General features: G+C 38.1%; 2 protein-coding genes across 2 annotated transcripts in view; one reads left to right on the plus strand and one right to left on the minus strand.

Annotated features, from left to right (window-relative positions):
- USP45 (ubiquitin specific peptidase 45) overlaps nucleotides 1-18,093 on the minus strand; it is a 73,277-nt gene that overhangs the window by 12,780 nt on the left and 42,404 nt on the right. The window contains exons 8-14 of the mRNA XM_030886735.2: nucleotides 17,659-17,746; nucleotides 11,357-11,438; nucleotides 9,815-9,906; nucleotides 8,083-8,139; nucleotides 6,995-7,138; nucleotides 2,257-2,947; nucleotides 255-414 (exon numbers count right to left, since the gene is read on the minus strand). Of these exons, the coding sequence (XP_030742595.2) occupies nucleotides 255-414; nucleotides 2,257-2,947; nucleotides 6,995-7,138; nucleotides 8,083-8,139; nucleotides 9,815-9,906; nucleotides 11,357-11,438; nucleotides 17,659-17,746 (1,314 nt within the window). The remainder of the gene's footprint in view (nucleotides 1-254; nucleotides 415-2,256; nucleotides 2,948-6,994; nucleotides 7,139-8,082; nucleotides 8,140-9,814; nucleotides 9,907-11,356; nucleotides 11,439-17,658; nucleotides 17,747-18,093) is intronic.
- Nucleotides 7,399-7,816, plus strand: LOC101640922 (U6 snRNA-associated Sm-like protein LSm3). The gene has a single exon (XM_045294679.1). The coding sequence runs from the start codon at nucleotides 7,399-7,401 to the stop codon at nucleotides 7,690-7,692; it is 294 nt and encodes a 97-aa protein (XP_045150614.1). The 3' UTR covers nucleotides 7,693-7,816.

Consider the following 18,093-nt stretch of genomic DNA (forward strand, 5'->3'; position numbering starts at 1 on the left):
AAAAAATGATTCCTTTTTCAACAATATTTCACTATTTTCACTTATTCACTTTTCCTGAGGAACTTTAAAATTACTTATTCAGATTTTTAAAATCACTTCATTGAGGCATGAGATTGGAATGTTCCTCTTTCCAAAATCTTCAACTATTGAGAATTGAGCACTTTTAATTAGAAAAGTCTTATGAACTATGATGGCTGGAAAACCAGTAACCCCCACAAATGTTTACATTCAATAGATTACAGTTGAATACTTACACTATTCCACGGACTAAGGACTCTGCAGAACACACACTAACAACGAAAACAAGGGCTCTTACCTGATGGAACCTTTTCAGATGGAGGATTAAGACAGCTGGAACAGCAGAAATGAGCAATTGCTTCCTGGCATTAGTATAAACCCCCTCTGCTTTTGTTTCTGCATGAAACATAACATGTTTTTTTGTAAAACTCCAAAATTAGATATTATCTACCTTATAGGTATCGTATCACATTTTGAAAAGGCCTAAAAAGGAAACTGGATTCTGATTATGGGGCACCCATCTGCTTTATGAAAATCAACTCAAGTTAAGGAAGATTTTTTTAAAGGCACATACTTATAAAGACAAATAGGACAGGTGACACTTGCAACAAAATTTTTGGGGCTAATCAGTAAATTTTGTAAATACCTTTCAGGTAAAGATTACCAGCAATCCCAATAAACAAATTGGGTTACCATACATACTCGTGTATAAGCCAAGTTTTCCAGCACATTTTTAATGCAGTTTTTGTGGTAAAATTATGTGCCTCAGCTGATAATCGGGTCAGCTTATACTCGAGTATATATGCTAAGTACTTGCACTATGGGAAATCATGGTGGCCCAGGAAGAGAGTCATTCCAACCCACAGCAACCCTATAGGGCAGGGTTGGGCAACCCTATAGAACTGCCCCTGTGGGTTTCCGAGCCTACAACTGTGGGAGGAGAAGGCATCCTTTCTTTTCCTTGGAGCAGCTGGTGCTTTTAACCTGCTGACCATGTGGTTAGTGGCCCAGTGAGTCACCATTACACTCTAGGGCTCCTGCTGGAAAGGACTTAGTACAGGATTTGAATGCGGCCAATGGTGTATTTACCTTGGATTAATGTCAACCAGTATTTCTTCCTTCTCCCATCTAAACACTTCCCTAATTAAAAACTGCCCTGAGGTCAAGGAGCTGATTCCAGCACATGGGAACCCCATGCGTTAGAGTAGAATTGAGTTCCAGAGCTCTGGTTTTCGTGGCTGTAATCTTGATTACTGGGCCTTCCTTCCATCATGCTGCTGGTTGGGTTTGAACTGCCAATTTTTTATTAGCCAAGTGCAAATCACATAGGCGCTATTTCTCTAAGGACTAGTCAGTAAGACCAGAGCAGTCTCTCCTTTTAATCAAGGCAGCACTGTGCTGTGGGTGAGGTATTGGACCACTAATTGCAAAGTCAGAAGTCAACCTCACAATTCATGATGAGAAAGAAGGATGAGACTGGCTGTTCCTGTAAAGTTTTAGTTTGGGAAACCCTACTGAACGTTGCTGTGAGTAGAAATCTGCTTGCAGGTAGTGGCTTTGGGTTTTGATTTAGAGATACAATGGAAATTTCTTACCTCCCAATTTTTGTTTTACTATGTTTAACTACAGCTATTAGGCTGCTGGCTTCACATTGCACAATTATTTGAAATGTTCAAATTTATAATTTGTGTTATGAATTTATAAGAGATTGATGGGATTCTTTATCAAGCACATTAATCTCACCAGTGATAGGAATATAAATTTTAGGGCTATTACTTCTGGATAGATTTCAGACAGCTAGGCTTCTAAATAAGATTATGTGGATTTAGTGTCCTCAATTTATTCCAACAATAATCGACTGCAAATCTACTCTGCCCAGTTGATGTCTTAAATTCAGAGATACACTATGAATAAAATCCCTGTTCCCGAGTCTTGGTCTGGAGACAGATTCTGAAATCCCTTGCTTTAGGATCTTTGCTATCAGAAGAAAAAACAACAACAAAACAAAAAAGCATTGTCACTGAATTGAGTGACCCTGTAAGACTGGCTAGAACTGCCCCTGTGGATTTTCAAAGCTGGAACTGGGGAGTAGAAAGTCTCATATTTCTCCCCTGGAGCAGCTCGTGGTTTCGAACTGCTGACTTTGTGGTTAACAACCTCGCATAATCCACCAAACCACCAGGATTCCCTTGCTATCAGATAACCCACCAGTTACTAAACGAATAATGCGCTATTTACCTGCAGAACTGGTTTCCTTTTGGTGTTGCTGTTGCTTTTTTGTACAATTCAGGCAGAGAAGCTTGTTGTTCCCCATGAGTAACTCCATAGATGTAAACTGGTAAAGACAGGACTGCACTGAACATTCTTTAGGAGTAGTTACATAGCTCTGAGAGAGGGTCTGAAAAGCATTTTGGGGGTTGTCAGACACCCTTAGCTTCTGCTCTGAAAAACATAAATGATTTGGAACATTTACTGGCTGATTTTCTCTGTCAAGATCTCGCTCTCCGATTACACTGCTGCTCAAGTGAAGGTCAGAAATCGCTTCAGCCACTTCTTCATCACCACTGTCCATTTCCTTGGGGCAGGGCAAGTCACTTGCTGATGGACGGTGGGGGAGTCCACCGGTGCGCGCACAGGACACGTGCCTGGATGGATGCGCCGCAGCCTGCTGTGCGGCACAATCCGACCCCGAGGCCTCACTGTCGGCATCCACACTACTCTCCGAGTGGCTGGCTTCCTTTTCACTGCCGTCGTCGTCCTCAGGGGGGCTTTCACTCAGCGCCGCGGAAGCCGGCTTCCTGCGGCTTGCAAGAGACTTGGGAGAATCCCCATTACTCTCACGGTTTTCCTTCCTGGGACACAGAACAGCAGTTTTCTCTTCTCCGGATGCTAACTTTCTTCTATGTTTTCTGTCACGAGTTGGTTGATCCTGTAAGTTGACAGTAGTTTCAGAGAAAAGAATCTTATGACCTTACTGAAAATAAATTCCAACCTGTATGCGCCCCCAATAAAATGATTTAAATTAAAAAAAATAAATTCCAGTAAGTCTATTTTAGACTTCCCACAAATATTAAATAGATACTATTTCTCACTACCCCTAAAATCCATCTTCTGTAGTCTACCTAGACTACAATAATAGTTCTTGAAAACAAATTAAAACTAACATAAGGACATTGCATCTGTATTAAGACACATTACAATTGCTATAGATCTGAAAGTAAGTGTTATTTGCATGGAGCTTTCCTTTGGTCTATTAACTACTGCTTTTTTGATCAGATGAAATGGTGTAAATCTGCTTCTTGTGAAAAGACAGAGATAAAACCAGCTAAATTTGGTGATACTCACCAGCTGATTGAATCAATTATTTTAAACTTGTGAAATCCTCCCCCGCCCCCACTACAGGCCCACCTTAAACTTTCCCTTTCTTTCCCTACAGTTTAGCTTCAGAATGAAGACAGGAGACAGAGGACAGATGTTATGGATCACATACAATAATGAGAGCTGTTCCCTTTCAGTTCTGGGGAGGGAGGGAAGAAATGGGATGAATTCTAAAAAGTATCTGTGTCTCGTTTTTTAGTCTTCACACACTAGGTTCTTGTGTTTCACAGTATTCTGAAACGCCTGGCTGAAAACTAGACATTCATTTGCATCATATTTATTTAGTCTACTAGAGCATATATGAAAAATAAATGAAGTTTATAATAATATCCTATGAACTTTTTAATAACCTTTCTGGGACTGACTTTACATATCAACTTTGTTCTTTACAAATTCCTATTATGCATGTAATATGGGTCAAGTGGAAAAATTTGGACCTAAAAATTGTAAGTAATTTGCCTAAGATCAATTAGCCAATAACCAAACCCAAACCAAACTCACTGCCATCGAAGTCAGTACGAACACACATTGCCCCTACTGGACAGGGTAGAGCTGCCATTGTGCATTTCCCAGGCTAATTCCTCATGGGAGTAGAAAGCCCCTTCTCCCAAGGAGCACTGGTGGTTTCCAACTACTGACCTTGCAGTAGCAGCTCAACTAGGTACCACTATGCCGCTAGGGCTCTTAATCAGCCAACAGATAAATGAAAATAGCTTTATCTGGAACCCAACTCATCTAACTTCTAATTCAACAGTTTCCTAAACCCCAAGAAAGTTTTTGTTGGTATAAAAACACAGGCAAGGCAATAACCATATAGAACTTCTGATTCAGGAGATCTGGAATTGGGTTTGATCATGTTTTAATAAATAGTTCCCAAGTGATTTGAAAAATCTGTCACTTATAGGAACTTTTGAGTCAGATTATTTTAGCTAACCCCTTTACCCTCCAAAACCAAAAGGCAAAACCCATTGCCATCGAGTCCAGTCTGACTCATAAGAACCCTAGCCAAGGGTTCTGAGGCTCTACACATCTTGACAGGAGCAGACGGCCTCATCTTTCTCCCTCAGGGCGACTGGGAGGTTGGAATCACAGACCCTGCAGTTAGTAGTCCAAAAGTATAAGATTACCCATTTCCATTCTCATTTTGGTCTTAATGGATTTATAACAGATATCTTTACTGAAAGATATTTTCTTTAATTTTCCGATATTTTCTTTAAAGTGTTTTCTTTAATTTTCCGATATTATAAATCAAGGCAAAGGATTGAGTTTACGAAGGAAGGGGGCTTCAAAAGTTTGTGGGAAAATTCCACTGTCTTTTAATTCCATTTTTCCATCAATGTTTTAGATCTCCTCATCTTCTGAATCTTGGGAACTATATGACACATGCTTTACCATCCCCAGGGCTGATCTGGGGATAGCAGTAAGAGCATGATTTGTGGACTATACCACCACATGCAAATTCAGTCACTACAGCCACCTAGCTGGGGTCCATTGAGAAAATGACTTCACATCTCATCATCTCAGTTTCTTCATCGATAAAACAGAAGCACCATTTACACTGGCTATCTTGGGAATTAAATGCGGTTACACATATACATGCCTAGAGTGGTATTTGGCACATAACAAGCAACATAAGCATTAGCTATGATCACTGGTAGCACCATAGGTTTAATCACACCTCTCTCCCCAAGCACCATCCATGTGCAAGCAGTAAATGAGCCACCTGAGACGTGGTAGTAAGGAGGATGTAAACTGAGTTTCTCAGAGCTTACAATCCATCACAATAGAAACAAGACGGATGGGGGCTAAGTGCTGTGGTGACAGGGCACACAGGGGCTATTGTCTAAATGCCTGTGTCTGACACCTTCCACCTGCATGATCTTAGCCAGGCTATGTAATCTATCTCTTGACTCCATATAACTGAGGTAAAGAACTGAGAATAATAAGCTGCAATATAGTACGAACTCAAAGTTTGGGTACAATTATTATTGCAGGCCCAATAAAAGCCAAAGGAAAATAACCAATCTGGAGGTCAGTGGGTCAAGGGAACTGGCATAAATTGAGCAGAGGGTGCAGGAGAATGGAACTGTCCCTAGATAAGGGGAGAGTGAGTTCAAAGGCCCAAGTTCAAAGAATGGAAGTCTCCCTGGGAAAGCCAGAGTCCTTGTATAGGAAGTGGAGGAGAATACACACAAAAATGGACCGATTTTCTTATACAAAGAGCTAGGGGTGACTGGTGGCAATGGGGGAACCAGGTGATTTTAGCAACCATGCTCTGATTGCAGTGTGGAGTGGAGCTTGGGAGGGGATAGGAATGAGTGGGCACTATGGAAGAGACCAGTCAAGGTTTCATGATTGTTCCAGCAGTCAGGTCACTCTGCTAATGCGTTCATGTCCCCATGCCATTTTCTAAGAAAAGATTTCCATTCATTGTTTCCTTTGGCTAATGTCTTCACTTTTAAAAATATTCTAAGAACAGACCTCCTCCCTCCTACCGACTTTTAACTCTCTATGTAAGAATTTGTGTTACTATTTGGGGTTTCATTTTTCTCTTTCTCCTTGGCTGATGTCTCACTACCATTCCTCATATGAAACTTGGTCAGCTTTTAATGAGGTAACTGTAGTATGATTTAGTAGTTATTTCACTAAAACCTTCCCAAGAGGTAAAAACCTTCTGTCATTAAACCAGTACTTTCATCTCAATAAAGCATATGTTGAAATAGTTAAGTGCCCTAAATAGTTAATGAAACAAAGATATGAGTATTTGTATTTAATGTAAACATTCTGTCCTTTTTGTGGTTGTGCCACTCAGGAATCTTGTAGCACAGCATGCTAAGTCTGGTAATATGCTAATCTGCCACATTAGTAAAATCATGTCCTGGAAGAAGTGGGATTTACTAAGTTTTATACGGAATGATTCAGCGGCCAGGCCGGCCCCTGGTGCAGTAACAGTTCTAGATGATGGTCACCAATGACTAGTAGCAGGAAGGAAAGAGAGCTGTCAAGAATCACTTCCTACAGCACTTGAATGCCACTAATCAGTCAGCCTGAACCTAACCAGGCCTCTAATCTAACGATCTCAGAGGGGACACAAGGGATCAGACTTAGAGGCAGTAACAACATGAATTACAAAAACAACATGTTGAATGTGGGAATGTAGGAAATCTATAGATTAAAAATATGAAACACAGCAATCAATTACAATCAACAGACCATTTTTAGATCCTATATACAAATTAACTTTTAAAAAGCAAAACCAAAATACAAGTATTTCTGAGACATCATCAGAACTATAAATAATGGTTTGATGCTTAGTGTTATCAGGAAGGTATTCATGTTTTTAGGTGTGATAATGGTATCTTGACTATGATTTTTTATTTACCTTCTCAAGATATAAATATGTGGGATTTATTTCCAAAAAATTCTAGGATAAGGAAGGGATTGAAATGTAATGTGGGTTGACCATTATAAAGTTGAGTAACGGGTCCCAGAGAGTTTATTATATAATTGTCTCTATTTCTGTGAAATGGTTGAAAATGTCCTTAAGTTATTAAAAATATATTTTTAAAAATTGTCTAACAAATGTACATAATCTTACTTTATCTTTCGATGAAAAATGCTTCTTGATGGCTTTGGACTGATGAGTATTTCCTGCAGTAATAGTGCCACTGTTCTGACCACGATCTGGCTCCTGTGAACTTCTCGATTTACTCATTCTTCCCAAGAGCACATGTTTTGAAACCTATAAAGATGTCACATGTTTACCATAAAACTGCTTTAGCACATAAATTCTGGATACCATCTACTTCCTAACATTTCTAGTTCACTTAAAATATAAAAATACAATTTCTTGAATATTAACTCTCAAAATACAAAATATAGGGTATCACTTTGAGAGTAAACACTAAACTTTACACACACAGACAAATCCTAATAAACACACTATATTAAAACAAACTCAATTATTATATACATAAAAAATAACCCCCGAGAATTTGAAACATGGTGGACGATGTGGACCAGCAACAAACTACCAACACAGCAGAGGAGCCTCTGGATCTCATTGGGCTCAGCCTGGATGAAGGCATTGATGTGAAAATGCGAAATGACCGAGAGCTTCGAGGAGGACTGCATGCTGATGATCAGCATTTAAGTATGATACTGGGAGATGTGGAAGAAACTGTGACTACTATAGAAACTGATGAAGAGACGTATGACGAGATATATAAATCAACGAAAGGGAATATCCCAATCCTCTTTGTGCGGGGTGACGGTGTTGTTCAGCCCCTCCGCTGAGAGTTGGCTGAAACCAAGAATCTGTTCAGCGGGAGGAGAGGGGCCTCCTGAATGGAGGCTGTGTTCCGAAGAGAAACCTACGTAAACTTTGATGCTCAGAAGTAACCAAGGATTGATTCATCCTTTCCTGAAATAATTAGTTTGCTACTCTAAACTAAATGACATTTTAATTTTTATCCCACCCTTCCAATAAACGTAATCACAAAAATGCAGTTTTTTTAGCAAACAATTTTGGAATTTTTTTTCTTTAAAATAAATGTTTCTTTTCCTATTTTAGTTTTTAAAAAAATAAAATAAATAACCCCCAATATCTGCTAGTTGTCAATAAATGTCTGAATGAATCAATGAATGTTCTTCATAAAACCTCAGTGTTAGTCTTCTTATCCTTACCCTTTCTTCTATTATAGGAAGTGAAATATCAATGAAAGAGTCGCTCGTCATGGAAATCTTAAAAGAAAGTAGATAGAGCAAAACAATTAGAATTCTAATACAGTCAATATCATTTGCCAACTCTTAAAAAAAAGATATCTACTTTCCCAGGCAACTTAACAGTTTTAAGTTTGAAATTCTCCTAGAAAGAATAGTGATTTAATTGGGTATAGCTGCCCATAATGTTAATAAAACTAAGTTATTTAAAAACTTCAATGTGTATAGCCAAATTTAATTTTACAGTATCATCAATGATTAATTCCTGAAGTAACTTCAAATAGCTACATTTAGTAAAACTGATGAAAAATACTGAAACTTCAAAAACCATTGAGTTCATTCCAACTGCCACTGAGTTCATTCCAAATAATGGTGACCCCGTAGGACAGCCCCTCTGGGTTTCCAGGGCTATGAATCTCTGTGGGAAGGAGAAGAGAACGTCTCCTCTTTCACCAAGTGGCTGTGAGCTTCGAGTGGCAGACCTTTCCGTAGCAGCCCAACAGGTAACCCACCATGCTGCCACGATTCCTTACACTGAACACATGTCTGTTTAGTACAGTAACATGGCTAAGGTATGAAATGTTAAGAAAAAGCTACCAAAAAAAGAGAACTTAATTATTTTGCAGAGGAGATAATTCTGCTTTCAAAGATACTCTCCGACTTGTGATGGAGAAATCAATTTCTATTTTGAATATTGTACAAATTTAAATAATGCATACTATTTTGTGCTTCAGTGGCAGGCCAGCAGAAGATATTTACACAACCCTGCTTCTACAAATCTACAGAGAATAGAAAAGTACTCCTTAATCTGGAACAAAGTAATGGACATTGAAATTTTCTGTCATCATCAAAATCTAACAAAAGTTTAAAGCTCATATTCAAAGCATTTCACTTTCAGAAATACTAACTACCAAGCAAACTGAAAACCTACAAAAAAAACCAAACAAACAACCCTATAAATATATAAATGTTAAAAAATAAATAAATATATAAATGTGCCTTTTTAAGCTGTTCAAGTACAGGAGACTTTCAAAATGAAAATTATTACTAATTTTAAAAATGAGTCATCAGCAACCAAAAAGCCAACAAGTCACATAAATATAAACTTCAAGTCGAATGAGAGCAGATCCCCTGAAGTTCATTACTGCACTTATATTAGAATGACAGCTGAGCGCACTGCCACGGGACACACAGTATCTCTCTCCACACAAGCTTATCGCAATCTGACCCTAACAGGTGGCTAGTACATTTGTGCATGTTAAGATAGTCTAGATCAACAGTTCTCAACCTGTGGGTTGCGACCCCTTTGGGGGTTAATGACCCTTTCACAGTGGCCACCTAAGAAAATTGGAAAATACGTATTTCTGATGGTTGGGGGTCACCAGAACATGAGGAACTGTATTAAAGGGTCGCGGCATTGGGAAGGTTGAGAACCACTGGTCTAGATGCACCTCACAGGTTTGGAGAGAGTAAAAATAAAGAAATATGTATAAACACATTTACTTGAATATATATAGATAAATCATATTTACTTTTAATAATGAAAAGTATAGTGTTGTAAAGACTGTCGAGAACTATTATGTAGTCACCTATCACAGATAAATAAAATGACTGCTGATAATCACATGTGAATAAAACCCATACTACAACCAGTGTGTAATCTATTCCATGTTTATGTGAATTCTAAAGTACCTACATTTGCACATTCTTCACACATGACCGTGCTAGTTAATTCACCAATAAATATCCGATCTATGAAATTCATTTTCACACCTTCTTTTCCATATGCTGTAAAAACAATACTTTTTAACACAAAAAAAAACCATTATCAACCATCAATCAAACGATATTTTATGCTACTTTGTTTACCCCAAAGCAGTAGCAATAAGGCAGTTGTCCCTTATTGCATTTAAATAACATATTAAATTACTATATAAATTTATTTTTTCCTTTATACTTTTAAGAAAAAAATATGACTATCAGCTATAGTAGTCTCCAGGAAATAATGAAGTGTTATTTAAAAAGGCAAAATAAATAGGGCAATGAAAACTACTCATAACAAATCTCAACTGCTTCCATTAAACCTTTTCGGCTACTGCATGTAACCCAGAGTACATGGAGGAATAGGAAGGGGAGTATGCCTATAGGGCCACAGATGCCAGGGTCAAGGCTGTGGGAACAGCAAAAAGCAAGGAAATATAACAAGATGAGAGATCAACACGGGCAGTTAAAAACTCAATTAGTGATATACATATTTTTTTTATAAATAGTATGGGAAATGAAGACATTTCATTAAGAAAAACTGCCCAAGGGATTGAAAGAAAGATTATAAAGTTGGAAAGAAAACCAGGCCTGTTACTCTAAACGTGCACTAGATGGCACTATCCCAACACAGAAGAACCAAAACTACACAGGCATTCACATTATTAAAAATCCCGAACTCTTAATTATAACATCAGTGTATATAAATATACACTGTGGTTGGGATGCACAACCACAGTGTATATTTGCTTACAAATTATACACATGTAATAGGTACATAGTAAAAGGGCAAAAATATTTAAGAAACAAGAACAAAATATGCTTAAATGTCTCTTAAAAACATTTAAATGGATTGTGATGAGTTGTATGAGCCCCTAATAAAATGATTAAAAAAAACATTTAAATGTCTCTTAAAAACAGACTACCATGAGTTAACCTCTCAACAGAATATATGCTTCCGGCCGTCACTGGCACAGTACATCACTGATGACGCGAGATATAATGCCACCTTTCAATCTGGGTAATTAGAAACAATCAGCTTTGATTAGAAAATCATTGTTTTCACCTCATCATTTGGCTGAAGAAGAGTCAACACTGAGGAAGCCAACCGTGCACATGTTCTTGACTTCTAGTGTGTTCTTTAATCAGTGACTTCCTTGCAGGAGTTGCTGAAGCATGTAAGCAATTTATCAGCTCCACAATGGTTCAGTAGAGTGAAGGGAACTTCTCAAGGTAGGCTGCTGCTTGCAACTTCTCTGGGCCCTAGGCCTTTCAGGGTGATCTGAATGTTTGATACTAGTTTTACTCCTAAGAACTCTCCCGGTTTTCATGTCCCACTAGAGGACTTTGCAGCCACTGGAGGAAGGGAACTTCTCTTTCAAGGCCAGTACTTGAGAGAATTCGTCCACATATGCTCAGCTAGCTTTTCTCCCAACAAAAAACATTTAATATGTTGTTCTTAACAGAGTCAACATACCTTTGACTTTTTTTCTCGTTTCATCATCAGCAGTCTTAGTAGTTGGATTATTAAATGCTTTCAGAATGCTGGCTTGTATCCTCTGTAAAACAGAGTTAATGAGCATTTTCTAAAATATCTACACTAGAGTGTTACCATTCAGTGCAAGACTTTGTGTTCATTTGAATAGAATCTGGTTCATTAACAGAGGTTTCACCTGCATAATTAAACAGTAAGGTACAATGTGGATCTCAGCTCCTAGTCTGTAAAATTTTTTTTTTAATGGAAAAAAAAAGTCCTTTCCTCAGAGAAAACTTTCAGAGGGAAACAGAATTACATATTCCAAGAATAAAGATTTAAGTTAAAAAATAATCATCTTTTATATTAACTGAGTTTTTAATTAGTGAGTGAGTGTAGTTTTCTCTAATCCACATTGTTACAGTGACATTAAGGGGGAGTTTATTAATTATTCTTCAAGAGATATTACTAGTATTTTGAGGAAAATCTTAATCACAGGTTTTAATACACGAAACTATTTTCAGAACTATGCTTCCATATGTGAAAATGAGCAATCCTGCTCTTAAAAAACTGCAAGGTCAAAAGGAAACTACTTACCTAATTTGCAGACATTTTCCAGAGAACAAGAAAACCAATACATATCTAAATCTGAGATGTTTTTCTAATGAACTCAGTCTTACATACTTAAATAAATTGAAAATGATAAAAATAAATGGATTAACACCAATATAAAAATTTAGAAAAAGAACATCAAAACGGGAAAAGTAGAAGGAAAAATAATTGAGGCTAAAGTAAATACATAGGCATTTCTGGAGGGTGTGTGTGGAGGAAGGAATAAATCCACTAACTAATCCTAAGCAAGATAATGGGGGAACGCATATACATCACACCCACAAAATAGGGAACCCCCCCCCACATACACAATCAACACATTTTAAATAATCACAAGTGACTACTTTGTTGGATGCTTGTGGTCATTAAACTTGAAATCTTGGGAGAAACAGGTAATGGTCTAGGGAAGCACAATTCTCTCACCCCCAGAGACACAGAAACCTACCGCCTTTGATGGGAGAGGGGAAGAGGAATTCTGTTAAATACTACTACATGACAGCGGCAAGCCCGAACAATGTCACAGAGAAATGTACCAAACCTACGTTGCAGAGCATAGGAAAAGGGAAACAAACTTCCAAATGACTTTCAGAAAGCATAATAGTACCCCAAACTGACAAAGCTTGCAACAACACATATCAATGTCACTTATGCAAAAACTGTACTTGAGACACAAGCAATCAATACAGCAACCATTAAAAAAATAAGAGGGGGGAAATCAGGAAATCTATTCATATAAGCCATCATACTGATAGTTCTTTTTTTAAAAAAATGTTAAGTCAGAGCTCTACCAATGAGGTCTTTACTATTATTCAGTGTTGCGTTACAGCTTTGGTCAATAAACCTGGATAGCAAAATAAGTCCCACAGGTACAAAAGTTGTAAAGAAGGTAAAATTGTTTGCAGACGATATGATTGTTTACTTGAAAAAGTCAAACCATATGAAAACTCCAAATAACAAGAGGATTTATTACTGGGGCATATGAAAATAATTACATCATTAACCTTCACACACCACAAATAAAAACCAGAACATTCAGAAGGTATAACGAAAGAAAATACTGCTTATAATCGCAACTAAATGGTGCTGCTGGTTAAGTGTTGGGCTGTTACCAAGGTTGATGGTTCAAAGCCACTAGCTGCTCCGCAGAAGACTATGAAGGCGATAACGTGCTCTAGTAAAGATTTACAGCTTAGGAAACCCTATACAGGGTCACTATGAGTTGGAACCCACTCTATGACAATGGTTTTGGTTTTGCTTTTTAAAAGAGAAAATGGCACGGAAAGAAACAAGGACTGTGTAATAGCTAAATGAGAAAATGTTTATGTAGCCCACTATCCCTCTAAACTTTGGGACAAAGAACTAGTACCTGGTTTCCCCCATAGCTCTGCCGGCAGCAGACTTTCACAAGCCTGGCCCACTGAACATTCAGGATCTTGCCCACTGACTTTCCCAAAAAAGAGCTCTTGTAAACTCTGTGGGAAGGCAAAGCCAGACCAGATTCCAAATACTCTTCAAAGACTTCCTTTTTGGGGGGGTGAACCTTCATCTACTGATGGCTGTAGGTTTCTGCTTGCTAACCAGTTCTGCAAAGCTATACAACTTATTGCATAAGCCATTACAGATAATTCTCAAAATTATTCCTTGAAAATGGAATTATTTCTGTAAAAGTCAAAACAGTGTTGCCTATGATGAAGGAAAGAGAAGAAGTGTTTAGAAAGGAAGAGGATACTTCTCAGGTCCTTACAATATTCCATTTTTTAATTTGGAGTTGGGGAACAGTGTTAGTGGCAAATGGCATTTCTCTTTACCATGCTTTACGCTGTATGCGTATTTGTATACATCCTCGTGTATATACGAGAAGTTTGATAAGATTCTAATTTTCCCCAAAATTGTGAAACCAAGTTTCATTTATTTTTTTTTATTTTTTTATTTTTTCCAAGTTTCATTTATTTATTTGGCTTTTCATCAGTATGTTACATTTCTAGAACTGTATTCTGCAAGTGTACTCTGAGAGTTAATGCAAGATTCAAAACACTTAAGTATCTACGAAACAGCGTGTAAGAGTAAGCATGCAGCAATTCATACCATACCACACGGTCCTGAAACACAAGCACATGCTAAGGCAGTCCACACAATGTTTCCCAGAAACTATTACATATTGAAACAATCTCTAACTCAGTTTCAATAAGTCAGACATGATTTATTTCAGGTATTTCCTAAATTTGCACTCTGCAAAAAGAACTAAAACAATTTATGGTATAAATTCCATACAAGAGAAATATTTAATAGATAAATGAAAAATTCCAGACATCACTGTTCACCTGTAATTATTTAATATAAGTGTAAATATGTTCTCTAGCAAGTAAAAGAAACTGTATCTCAATGTAGAAATCACTAACTCTAAATTCTACAATTTGAACTTTTTACAAATTCAGACACAACTTCTAATAGGACTGATTTAAAGGGCCTTTGGTATACTCTGAAATGTAGCCTGTGATAACACACTCTAAAACGAGCAAAAACAGTAAACTACTTGAATTATTAACTTTGGGAAAAAATCCAAAGGGGCACATATCTGGTAAATGAAAAGATTTCTTACTGAAAACTTCCTGTAATAAGACTTGATTTCCTATTTTTCCACATTAAAAAAATAAATAAACTGACCATTTCTGTGTGAGTGACCCGGTTAGCATTCTATTCAGCAAAATATATCTATTCCTCAGGTTTATACTGATAAGACATGGACTTAGTAAAGCCAAATAAAGTTAGGCCAATGATTTTTAATCATTACCAAAAGATTCTGGTTTCAGGCATTGCACTGTAGCCTTTATTCAATCAAAAAACACATGGCTGCTACACGCTCCAATAGCAGTCCGGCTGACAGCTGTGGCGTTCCCAGGCCACACAATGCAGCTCAGTGGGTACTCACTGTACCTGACCGCCCTGACTGTCCTTGCTTACAAGGCTGAATAGAGTCACAGACTTGACATTTCAATTTTGTCGCTCCATCGAAAGCCCTCAAATTGAGGAAGATAAGAGCAATCAAAGCCAATGTTTCCTGTCGCACTGCCTGCGTTTCTAAGGAACTGTGCATCCTAATGCACCATCAGAACACAAAAAGTCATTTAATTGCAACAGTGCTAGCCATCAAGTGATATGACGTGGGGAGAGGGGTGACAGGGACAGGGTTCATTGTTTTATTTGTAATATCAACAGGCAAAAACTGCACAGAGCTAACTTTTCATTCCAGTTACAATAGCTGATGAACATATAGCAAACATATTCCTGCCAACCCTAAGGAAAGACATCATCCTAGCCACCCACTACAAAAACCGTACTGGACTCCTATGAGGGTAAGTCAAACAGCATTGCCACTGGGGTTCATTGATGCAGAGTTTCCCAACACAAAATGTATTTAAGCATGTCTCGGTGATCAGTGGATGGCTAGGCTATAGACAAGTTCTACTGGAATTACACCCGTCTCGGTTTTGTCTGAATGCCTTCAAAAAAAGGTCCAATCAAAACCACATCCTCCAGCAAGATCTTCTGGGCCAGTTACATTCAAAGCAGAGAAGTCAGCTTACAAGGTGATAACAACTGGTATCAAGGATTCCAAAAGAGGAATCTTGAGAGATCTTCTCAAAGGACACAAAGATCATGGAGGCTTATGATAAAAAACATTTAATGAGCTGAAATCTGCGTGGGTGACAAAAAGGCCAGGGGAGTTGCAGTGTGGAATTTATTCCCATCACGATAACGTACCTCTTCATTCTTCTTGAATAGCTGGGGCTGTCCTATGAGAACTTCCCCCTAGGGCCCAGATATACACATTTCTTTTTGTGCCTAAAACTCAAAGAACATTGAAAAGGAACATGATTTGGGCCCCTTGAGAACGCTAACACTCCCGTTTTGGTGTGGTGTAAATTGAGCAGCACCAAATACTTTGGGATTGTTTAGAGATGGCAACACTGGCTTCAAAGTTTATAGACCTAGATTGAAGATAGGTCAAGAAACAATACCAAATTTTGGAACATTTGTTTTTTAAGAATAAGAACTTTGTAACGATACATTTTTTTTTACTTCCCCCTAGTATCTGTAGACTCAAGAGTGTCGTGATACATTTACTATTCGTAACACAAAGACAATACAACCTTTCTTCATCTTGCTACTACAGGAATACATCAGAGAGAAACTTAGGAGCAGTGCCTTTATGTTAAGGGGGAGGTACCACTCAGAAAAAGGAGGATGAGAATGGGCACACACCTGTAATCCCTGGCATAATGTCACATGTAGAAACTGCTGAATTGGTGTAAATGTTGCTATGTATATTCTTAACAATAAAATTAACCATTTTTCATGAACTTTTTGAAGTGTTCAGATATACAACAAAGTTACTGAACCAAATTTGGTACTGATCCGTGTAAACCCTATAAAATAGAGGATAATAAAGTTTCTCTCTCTCACTGCAATTTAGAATTGAAATCCACAGCCAGTTCAGCTCTGAAGGGAGAATTCTAACTGTAACATGCAAACTTAAGTCAGTTGGAACGGATTTTTGCAATGTGCTGCCACAGAAGCAATAGTGGTTGTGCTCTACCATTCAGACAGAGAAGTTATTTGCAGAATGGCAAACAAAAACACTCTACAGAGCCTGAGAAGTGAGGAAATTGTGGTGAGTGAGAAATTGGTTAGTACGGTTCTTCCATCCATAGCCACAATAATTCCTGCCAGTTACTGGTGGGACCATGCAAATAGGGTGTAGAAGACTCTAACGCATAGATTGGTCAGTTTTGCCATTTCTCTGGGTATAAGAAAGCCATCTCAGAAACAAGTACAGAGATTCCTATGTCCACCAAGAGAAAAGAGCCACTGACGGAACACATGCAAGATCCCTGCGTAAACGTGGAGTCACAGCAAAACAAAGCAGGGAGCCACACTACTGAGTCCACAGGACGGTGAGGATGTGCCTCAAGAGGGCTTCTTGGGCTATGGAAACAGAGGGATGGTGTGAATGTGGACCAGAGGAAGATTTGACTGCTGCCTACCAACAGGTGCTACTGTGGACCAATGACTATTTTTAATGCTTTCTGATCTCAGCCTGTGGTAACCTGTTAACTTCCCTAAAAAATGCCCATAACTGTTAGTACTGGCAGTAAGTATTGTGTGGTCACTGCAAGGGATTATTAAACCCAGCAGAGTAGAGTACTGTAGGAGAAATAGTTGGTGTCAGAATAGGGTTAAAGAAGGATGGAGGGTGGAGGTCTGTCTGACCTGTGCGTTGGGGCAATAAAGAAGCCCAGGGCTGGTGTGGAGTTGGATTCTCCTCCTTTGTGTAAACAGAGGAGGTCAGACCCCACTACCACGTCATTTCCTCAGAGAGAGATTACGTTCTAGATCGTTGACAACCTTCCAGTCTCTTCCTCAGCCTCACCTTATCTCCCCCTACACTTGTAGTCACACATTAGTAATTTTTCTTAAGCTAGTTTGAATTCATTTCTTCTCTGCAGCTAAAGGGTACTAACTAATAAAGGGCCAGAAAATTATGAAAGGGTGAAAAAATAGTCCTATACCAGAAAAGAATACACAAGAGAGTTTTAAAACAACCAATCTAATGCTCAACCATGCTTTAAAGTCAATATATAATCAGACCGTTCTGGTCTTCTTATTAAAAGAAAATGATGGAGAAACCTGACCTTTGTCTCTTCTATCCTCACTGCATCCAGCAGATAATGAAGAAGCTCCTGACTGTCCTGCTGTTGGCAGCCTTTAAATCGAGGGGCCCTGTGATATAAAAGTCAGAAAGGAAAGAAGAAAAAAAAAAAAGAGTACTTTCATGTGCGTATGCAGTATCACTACTATTTTAAAACACTCTGAGGTAACACACATTTGAAAATTCAACTTAAAACTTTTTTTCAATTAGAAAGAGAAATTGTGATTACCATTCCAAATAAGATAAAAATTTAAGTATATGCAGATAATATTCTGTCCAACATTTAAAAGCAAGCACAGTACTAGGAAATTCACAAATCAAGTCGCATAATCCCCAAGTAACCATGGATATACTATTACCTCTACCTTACATGAGGGAGGGCGTGGAGGGACTCTTTAAGGGCTTGTAAAACACACAG

This window comes from Echinops telfairi, unplaced genomic scaffold (assembly GCF_000313985.2).
Source record: "Echinops telfairi isolate 266 unplaced genomic scaffold, ASM31398v2 ScPeMD7_3533;HRSCAF=4204_0, whole genome shotgun sequence".
In the NCBI taxonomy this organism is placed as follows: Eukaryota; Metazoa; Chordata; class Mammalia; order Afrosoricida; family Tenrecidae; genus Echinops; species Echinops telfairi.